We start from the raw sequence: 10,592 nt of genomic DNA on the forward strand, positions 1-10,592 counted from the left end.
CAATGACTCGGTGGTCAAACAATGATGATAGGTAACAATCTTTCCTTGATCCACTGTTGGAACTCAACCAACCATAAGTAATAAAGATGTAAATAATCATTCAAATATTCACTCACATGCAACAACAATGCTAATAAGCACGCCTCATTATCATCAAACATCAGTCAAGGGCCAGGCCCTATCAATATCTCATGCTCCCTATTAATCATGCAGTAAAGCATTTATATTTCATTCAAACACTTAACCATATAATCACATGTATGCAATTTTCGAACCCTGAGTCGAGTTTGTCTTAGCGAAGAGTGTACATGTCCAGCCAGTCTTCAGGAACCCTTAAACCTAGGCCGTTCTGATACCAAGTTGTAACGCCCTTGAAAACCAAGACCGTTACACTGTGTATTTGAAACAGTGTAAGACTTGCTAATATAGTCATTTGAATAAAAATGTGATCCTGAAGTCATAATCATGTTAGGGTTAAAAGATTTTGATCATAACGGTTAGTTTTTATTAAAATAGATGTTTGATACATGGGATCCCAAAAATAGGATTTAAAAGACAATTTACAAACTCTTAAAAGTTATATACAATCAGAGGCCACTCTAATGGAAAAATACACATTTTAGGTTTCTGTTTTCCTGTACAATTCCTCAGTCGTGGCGGACGAGCAGCTGACAATGTACACCTCGCCCCTAGAGCTCTCCAACTCATGGTTGATCCATCTTACCCTTGCCTTAACTTCACCACATAGCACCCATGAGCCGAGACCCAGCAACAAAACCATAATAGCATAGCATAATCAATGATGATATTCACATAACTCCCAAGACAATTAACCAGATATTCAACAAGCCATAGCATCAAGCTAACAACAATAAACATCTATATTCAATAGTTTATCTCAATCAATACACAATACTCAGGGTCGACACCCTTAGGCCGCACCCTCTGTTTAACCCACTGACTCCGGCTCACTTAGGTCGAGTCCAGTGTTTATCTAGTTAACCCGAGCTCACAATGGTCGAGCTGCATCCTGTGCACAAATTATCAGCCCTGACACTCTTAGGTCGTTCATTTCATGCTCACATGGCATTATCAAAGTTGTACAGCATATGATTTCAAATACAGGGAATCTTAGTCCCAACATAGCCACACAAGGGTGCAGTTTTCTTACCTTTAATTTCGAACGGAGATAATGGAATTATCCCGAGCACGATCCTCAGTCCTAAGCCTTGGCGACAAACCTAGTCACAGTGTCCAATAGGTAATTGTTAACTTCCAATTCAAATAAATACTTATGAGACAGAAACTAGCCTCTGAGACCTCAATTTCTACCAAACCGGGTAGTAGAAATTGTCCCGAGCGCCTAGGTTCGAACCCCTGAGCCTTACCAATTCTAGAAACAATTATAAGGCTAAAATCCTCAGGTGGGTCGCGACTTGGCTTAGTGGGTCGCGGCGCGCCCCCATCTCAAAGAGCATCCCAGAGCCAAATGGGCACACACGCCATGGTGCCCCAGGCCTGGATCGCGGCACGCCCCCTTCAAGCCCAGAAATAGTGGGTTTTCTCCAACTCTTTCCAGCTAAGAACCACAAGGTTTCAAACCCATTACACTCCCACTTCCAACTAAATCACCAGGGCAAAAAAAAACCTAGACTCAAACCATAAATTCTAAGCATACTAGAACACATAAATTCTACTCAAACTTCCAGTAATTCATCAACTAACTTATACCCAAGAACCCAGATTTAACACATGTTCTAAGCTTCAAAACTACTCAGCTCAAATTAGTAAATTAAAGTTGAACCTTACCTGAATTGGTGACCTAAAATCCTCATAATCCCTGGCTATCTTTAAGCTGGCCTTTCCTCAGCTTGACCCAGCCCAAACCAGTCTAATTCCCAGGTTCAAGCCTAAGTTCTGCAACCCTTTTCCTTCCCTTAGCTTCAACTCCTTCAAGTTCTTCAAGAGTGAAAGTGTGATAGAGAGTAAATGAAATTGGGGTCTTCCTCATATGTCTGGTATAAACTAAATGCCCAAATAGTTTGGCTAACCCTACCCTTAACCACACACAATGACCAATCCTCCCTTATAACTTAGCTAGTCCTCAAATTGTCCCTAGGGGTAAAATGGTCATTTCCCCCAATTCCCACTAATTCCTCAAATGTTCCTAATATTTACCAATCAATCCCGTCATCCCATTAATTACAATTTATTTATTCAATGTCCCATAATTTCCAAATTATTCTCTAAATTCCCTAAAATACCCCTAGGCCCCTCCCGAGTCGGGTATTGAACCCCGCTGTTACTATTTCGCCAATCCACTCTCTAGGACCGTCCCGAGCCATATGCTACAAATATATCCACATAATAATGTGGTCTCAATAATTTATCACATATAATCACATTTATGCATTCAACGGGCCAAAATTACAAATATGCACTTATAAGCTATAAAGGGCTCACATGCATATCTAATACTCACAAACATGCATGTCACATAGTCATATTCATGCATGACACATAATCATGCATTAAACTATTAAATCACACATATACAAATTATGCCCTCCCGGCACGCTAATCAAGACCTAAACTTAAATAAATAAACAAAATAAAATATGATATTTTTGAGATATTTTACGATGATAACTTAAATAAAATTTAATTAAACTTAAACTTAATATCATATTAAATATATACAGGGCCGGCCCTGGGCATAGGCGGGCTAGGCCCGTGCCTAGGGCCCACCCCTACCCAGGGCCCATTTTTTAAAATTACTAAATATTAGTTTAATTTTATTTAAAATTACATATACAAAATGGTCCATTTTTTTCAAATTTATTAAAACCGTCTTAGGCCCACTTTTTTTCAGGGCCGGCCCTGAATATATAATATATATAATATTTTGTTGTCACTGTCAAATTCAAAAATTAGAACAAACATAAATTTAAACAAAAATAAATTAATTAATTGATTAAAATAGAATATTTTTAGGATATTTTATGATAATTTAAATAATTAAATCATATTTATTTAAAAATAATAAAAACATACATATCATTTTTTATCTTATAAATTTGTGTGATGTTTATTTTTTATCAAGTGATTGAAACTCTTTTTCTTCATCAAATTCACCAAATGACATTGTAAGATACATTATAAACTAAAAATAATTAATGCATGTATACTACTGTTTATACTATAACTTTTTCTATTCTTATTTTACTTCTATTATTAATTTCTTTTTAAATATTATTGTATTTTATATATATGTCATGTAGTCATATAAATATATATATATATGTCAACGTTGTGTTTAGATGTGATATATGTAGAGATTATTGATATAAATATTTATATATATTATAAAAATATAATTCATTTTAGGAAAATAACCGCATATACTACTTTTTACATGATTTTTCCATATTTACGGTATTAATTAAGTTATTACACTTTTATATATGCAATAATTCATTTATACGGTAATCCACTTTTTCATATTTCATAATTACGGTTTCTTAGTCATCACCTCCATTTCTCTACTCTCTCTCCCACAATCAAACATTTGTATTGGTTTACCAATTTTATAGGAACTAGAACATGGCAATATTCTTTCAGAGAATCATTTTTTTTATCTGTTTACTTCATTTATTTATACACTTATATTAAATAAGAAAAAAGAATAAGATAAATTCAATGTCCTTCTAGTGGTGTTTTCCTTGCTCACCAAAATAAAGTTTATATATATATATATAAATTATGATTACTTCATATAGATTATGTGATTAATACTACTGCACTAGACTATAATAAGTTAATTTATGATCCAAGTATCAAAGAAAGTCAAACAACAACTATATACACTTGGAGGAAATTTATTGGTTTCGCACCTCTAATATAGTGATTTTGGAATTGTTATTTTGTACTTCATTTCATATTTTGTGATGACATTTATGAATATTGAGTGATTTTATTTTTAATTTTTCAGGTTTTTCGTTCACAAGATTATAAGAGAATTTTTTTCAGGCTCTTCGTGGTAAGTTTCTCATTTCTCACTCACCCTTTTGCTTTGTCTATCATGTTATGATTGAAATTATTGATTGGAGATGTGTGAAATCCTTGCCTACAACTTAAAGCAAATTCAATACAACTCAAAGCAACCCACTACATTCTGAAAAGAAACCCAATGCAACTTTAAAAAAATTAATAACCTAATTTGATCCTTATGCAACTCATGCAACCTCAAATTCAAGCAAACGCAACCGATTGCAACCTCGTGCAACCTTATTTTCCCAAGCTGAAAACTCATATGCAACCTCATGCAACTTAATGCAACCAATGATGACTTTAAAAAAAAAAATCATATGCTCATTTCATTCTTATGCAACTGAAGCAACCTCAAATGCAAGCTTAATGCAACTTAAAAAAAATGATATGTTAATTTCATTCTTTTGCAACTCATGCAACCTCAAATGAAAGTTAATTCAACAAACTATAACCTCAAATGCAAGTCAATGCAACCTAATACAATCCACTGCAAGCTCAAATGCAGGACCATGCATTCCTAATGCAACCCCGTGTGGATGGCAACCTTCGCACCTTCTACAACCTAAAACAACTCATTTGCAAAATTTATCCTTATGCAAATAATGCAACCCACTACAACCTCAAATGCAACCTCATGCAACCAATGGAAACCGAAAGCAACACATGGCTAGTCCAAGTGCAACCCACTGCAACTCCTAATGTGAGTTATCTATATGAATTACGAATGCAACCACATGCAACCTAAAGCAACGCATGGCTAGTCCAAGTGCAACCCACTGCAACTCTTAATGTGAGTTATCCATATGAATTACGAATGCAACCACATGCAACCTAAAGCAACGCATGGCTAGTCCAAGTGCAACCCACTGCAACTCCTAATGTGAGTTATCCATATGAATTACGAATGCAACCACATGCAACCGAAAGCAACACATGGCTAGTCCAAGTGCAACCCACTGCAACTCCTAATTTGAGTTATCCATATGAATTACGAATGCAACCACATGCAACCTAAAGCAACGCATGGCTAGTCCAAGTGCAACCCACTGCAACTCCTAATGTGAGTTATACATATGAATTACGAATGCAACCACATGCAACCTAAAGCAACCCATGACTAGTCCAAGTACAACCCACTGCAACCCACTGCAACTCACTGCAACTCCTAATGTGAGTTATCTATATGAATTACGAATGCAACCACATGCAACCTAAAGCAACGCATGGCTAGTCCAACTGCAACCCACTGCAACTAATAATGTGAGTTATCCATATGAATTACGAATGCAACCACATGCAACCGAAAGCAACACATGGCTAGTCCAAGTGTAACCCACTGCAACTCCTAATGTGAGCTATCCATATGAATTACGAATGCAACCACATGCAACCTAAAGCAACGCATGGCTAGTCCAAGTGCAACCCACTGCAACTCCTAATGTGAGTTATACATATGAATTACGAATGTAACCACATGCAACCTAAAGCAACACATGACTAGTCCAAGTGCAACCCACTGCAACTCCTAATGTGAGTTATCCATATGAATTACGAATGCAACCACATGCAACCTAAAGCAACACATGACTAGTCTAAGTGCAACCACATGCAACCTAAAGCAACCCATGGCTAGTCCAAGTGCAACCCACTGTAACTCTTAATGTGAGTTATACATATGAATTACGAACTCTAAAGCTCCAAAGCAACTCATATAGCGACCATTTTATGCTTGAAATTCTTTATCAAAATAAGAAGCAACTTAAACAAACTAAGCAACCTGATCTTCTGCTACATAACATCTCAAAGCAAACTACAACCACAAATGCAAGCCCATTGCAACCTAAAGCAATCCAATGCAACCTCAAATGCAAGTCCATGCTACCTACAACAACTTTTAAATATTTATTTGAAAATTTCATCCTTATGCAACTCATGCAACACAATACGACCTCAAATGCAAGTCTACTGCAACCTCAAATGCAGTCTAATGCAACATACTGAAACCTTAAATGACAGCCCATGCAACCCACAACAACCTTAATTAAATGCAATCCACTGCAATCTTAAATGCAACCCAATACAAATCTATGCACCTTAAATGCTATCCAAATGCAACTAAAGCAATTAAAAAGAAAATAAAGCAGCTTACCTTTGACAGTGATGAACCTCAATGCCTTCAATCTGAATGTTCACTTTTTCTCCTCCTTTGACAGTGAACTCAGAAGCTGGTTTTGGAGGACCATTTTGAAAATCGCTGGGTCGACTCAGTCCACCGTACTGAACAGGAGCATCTTCAGGCCTAATGAACCTGATCAGGATAGAAAGGAAAAGGACAAAGGTAGAGTTATTTTTCTTTAAACTTGTGAGTTGCTCAAACATAGTATTAAAGGAAAGTAATGTGCTCCAAAACGACGTCGGAATGAAAAGAAAAGACAGACAAGACAACTAAAGAGGTTGTGGTTTGTACTGTACGTAATATATATACATATATATACACAAGCTTTGAACTTGATAAGAACTGAACATACACAAGCTTTGAACCCACTTCAGAATCTTGAACTTTTTTAAAGAAAATGTCAGAAAAAACAAACCCAGTTTGGATTCTCAATCAAAAAAAATTTAGAGTAATCGAATTAAGCAAACTATTTCAGGCTTACTTGTAAAGTGTCTTGGCTACATTTCCTTCCTTAGAAATCACGAACTTGCTCTTAGTTCTTTGAGTTAAAAAGGGACTGAAAACAGAGTATACCATGTTGAAGTACCATGGAACATTGATGAAAATCTAAACCAAAAACATAACAAAACAAAAAAGTTAATAAAGTGAAAAAAAATGAAATGTGTAGAAAGATACTAAGAAAAAAGAATTAATCAATCACATTACGAGCAACCATTTCAGGATAATTATCTTGAAAGAGAGAGAGGATCTGGTTTGAAGCTACTCTGAGCTCTCTTTTGGGCATATCTTCAAAGCTTTATTTGTGAGTTGTTTTACAGTAGACATACGTTAGATGAAGAAGAGATCGTATTTCTGAATATATTTTATACAAGAAAGTATTACTGCAAAGATTTAGTAGAAACCGTAAAATTGAAATGTATTTTTATAATATATTTATTTATGAAAAAATCTCTTCATTTTATTTTATATATATAGGATAATTCCTCTATAGGGGCTTCACTTTAAGCCCTACTGGTGGGGTTCTCAGTGTTCTCGACCCGTGAACAGTTTTCGGCACGATTTTTTTTATGTCCGCGTATATTGTAGCTATTTAGAGCATCTTGTAAATTTTCAGAAAATTCCGAATAGTTTACAGGACCGAAAACTAAGTTCAAACATGTTGCACTCGTGACTAATTTTTTTTTATGCGTGTGGAAAACAACATGTTTGAATCTTGTTTTCGATACTGTAAACTATTCGAAATTTTCTGAAAATTTGTAGGATGTTTTAAACAACTACAATATACACGGTCATAAAAAAAATCGTGCCAAAAACTGTTCACGGGTCAAGAACACTTAGAGCCCTACTGGTAGGGCTTAAAGTGAAGCCCCTATAGAAGAATTATCCTATGTATATATATATTTAAAAAAAATAATAAACTAGTTTTTATTAAAGTTATAAACAATATTTACAACTTTAAATCTAAACAAACGTGCAATATACATTTGCTTCTACTTAGTAAAAATATATAAATGAAAAAAATATTTTTAATTAAAAAATATTTCATAATATTCTATGACAAAGTAAATATGTAAATTACTTTTTTTTTTTTTTTTCCATCTTTCTTTCTCTTATCATTTTAAAGATGGAATTATTAGAATTTGTGGATTTGGAGGGATTTTTTCTCTTCCGCTTTGTTCCTCTGTCGTCTTACATTTCCTACCAAACAAAGGAATTAACCTTTCCTTCCACACATGACACATCTCCGTCCCTCCACAAACACTTTATACCAAAGAAGCGTTAGGTATAAAATAGTATAAAATCAAATGAATATTCTAGAATTTATAAGAATTAAAATAACACACATTCATACGTGGGTGGATTTGCTTTTAAGGACTCAATAAATAGATTTCACATTATTATTTACATAGATAAAAAAAATTCTTTTAACCGTTTTTTTTTTTTAATTTTAACGAAATATTTTAAATATTTAATTAAATATACTTTTAAAATCAATTAAAAATAAATATTTATTAATTATATTAATATAAATTTAAATATTATAAAATAGCATTAGATATTTATTAATTAAATTAATATAAATTTAAATGTTATAAAATATGAAATTCTGTTTTTAGTAATTACCAATTTAATTAAACCAAGTGAATTAATTAAAGTGCGGAATGGTAATTAACTATTTACACAGAATACAGTTCTGTCGGGACAGAAACCAAACTTATCACGACAGAAACTGAACACAATAAAAAGACAGTGCAAAAGAATAAAGAACACAACGAATTTTTACAAGGTTCAGAAACCCTTTCGGATAACCTACTCCTTGGGGCCACGCCCAAAGAATAAAACCAATTAATAAAGAATCACAAGTACAAAAACATTGACTTAAACAAAACAAGACTCTCTCTTGAGATTTGCCGCAACTTGTTGTATTTCTCTTCACTAATCTGATCTTGATTGAAACGCTCAACCACTTGAACTCTCTTCAATGGCCAGCGAGTGCTTGCATCCTCCCGACGCAAGGCTTGTAAAAATCTTCTCCCGAAGACTATAAATGTTGTGTTCAAATTACAATGTGTATTCACTCATGAACATGGTATAAACTCACCACTAAAAACTAAACACACATAATTCTACAAGATCACATGAGTACTTATGATCTTGAATACAAAGAAGAACTCTCACAAATATTACAATAAAGCTCACGAATAATGCACCAAAGAGTTTCTTTTTCTCACTGCCTTTAGAGCCCTATTTATAGAGTCTTTTTCGTGCTCACAAAGGCAGAGAAAGAATTCTTCTAATAAAGGCAAGAATCACAGTAATTATTCTTGATTGATGAAGAGTTACCTTTTTTAGAAAATGCTGATCCGACAGATGCGATATCGGTGGGGACAGCTCAGACCTATGACGGATCAAAACAAGCTCAAAAAGGAAACAACAATTAATGACATTATGAACTAGCTTCCTGATTGCAATCCTTAAGCTGCACGAAAATATATCAGCAAATAATCCAAAAATAACTTTGGGTAAGTACCGAATATTTGCAATAAACTTTGTTTCCTTTATAAACAAAATGAGACAATATATGCTAAATAAGGAAGCATATTATTGACCAAAAATCACACAAAAGGAAAGAGAGTTTCCGAAAATTGAAATAAAGGAAACCAAATATTTCCAAACAATTCCGAAAAATATAATAAAGGAAAAGAAATATTTCCGAAAATTATAATAAAAGGAAACAATTAAATCAACCAATTTATCTTTTAAGAAAAAAGATATTTCTATAAAAATGCCAATTATATGATTTACAAAATATCATTATTATAATAATATGTAAGATATAATATATAATTTTAATTTTTTTTATAAAATTTTGCTAGAATAAATTTTAGTAATTATATTAATATAAATTCAAATATTATAAATTATTATTATAATAATATTTAATTCAAAACTAAATATCTAATAATTATATTAATATAAATTGTTATATTATTTTAAATAATATAATGTTAACTTAAATAATGTGACAAAATGTAATTTGTCACACCTTGTAACATATTATTGAGAGTCACAAAATTGGACGCATGTATGTACCAAAATGTGACATATTTTGGAGTTACAAATCTATAACTCTCAAATATTACCCAATAATGTGTAGATTGTATGGTACACATTTGATTTGGATTTCACAAAGTCATTATGAAATATGGTTGTTGGATACATGTTTTCACTCTCATTGGATATGTGGAGGTTACAAAATCATGTGGGAAAGGGTTTGAGACGTTTTAGAAAAACTGAAATTTTATGTACTGAAAATGGCATGTGGTCGCGGCCACTGTTTATCCCTAGCCGCGGCCTGGGGGACAGAGGCCAGTGGCCGCAGCCACTGATACTCTTGGCCGCGGCCAGTGAGGCTGACAGTCAATACCACTTTTCAGTTTTTTTCCAATTTGAACGGTTCTAACATCCTAAGTAACTCCCAAATCTCCATTTTAATTCCATAAACATCAAATTAAACATTGGTAATAGCCATGGGGGTTGGTGAAATTTAAAATTCAAACGATATCTCGAACTCTATAAATAGGAGCATAATGCTCACTTGTAAGACACACTATTTTCTATCCACAAAGCACTTGGCTGGAAAATACACCATAGATGCTTAATAATTCCATAGAGTTATTTCCTTGAGAAATCCCTTAATGCTTAGAGAATATGGGAAATAAGTTTTGGACAAAGGTTTTGAACCTTGTTCAAGTTGGTGATCCACACTACTCTACATTTTGGTTGTGTGAGAGTTTGTATTCTTATTATTGTTCTTTTTATTCTTTTGTTCTTCTTATTCTTATTTACTTGTATTATTATTATT

General features: G+C 33.6%; 1 protein-coding gene across 1 annotated transcript; it reads right to left on the reverse strand.

Moving 5' to 3' along the window:
* Nucleotides 1-6,023: 6,023 nt before the first annotated feature.
* On the reverse strand, nucleotides 6,024-7,010 carry LOC133806601 (patellin-6-like). Its single transcript, XM_062244689.1, has 4 exons — nucleotides 6,927-7,010; nucleotides 6,708-6,832; nucleotides 6,200-6,358; nucleotides 6,024-6,105 (listed from the first exon to the last, which is right to left on the reverse strand). Exons 1-4 carry the CDS (start codon nucleotides 7,008-7,010, stop codon nucleotides 6,024-6,026), a joined length of 450 nt encoding a protein of 149 aa, XP_062100673.1.
* Nucleotides 7,011-10,592: the final 3,582 nt, after the last annotated feature.

This window comes from Humulus lupulus, chromosome X (genome assembly GCF_963169125.1).
Source record: "Humulus lupulus chromosome X, drHumLupu1.1, whole genome shotgun sequence".
NCBI lineage: Eukaryota > Viridiplantae > Streptophyta > Magnoliopsida > Rosales > Cannabaceae > Humulus > Humulus lupulus.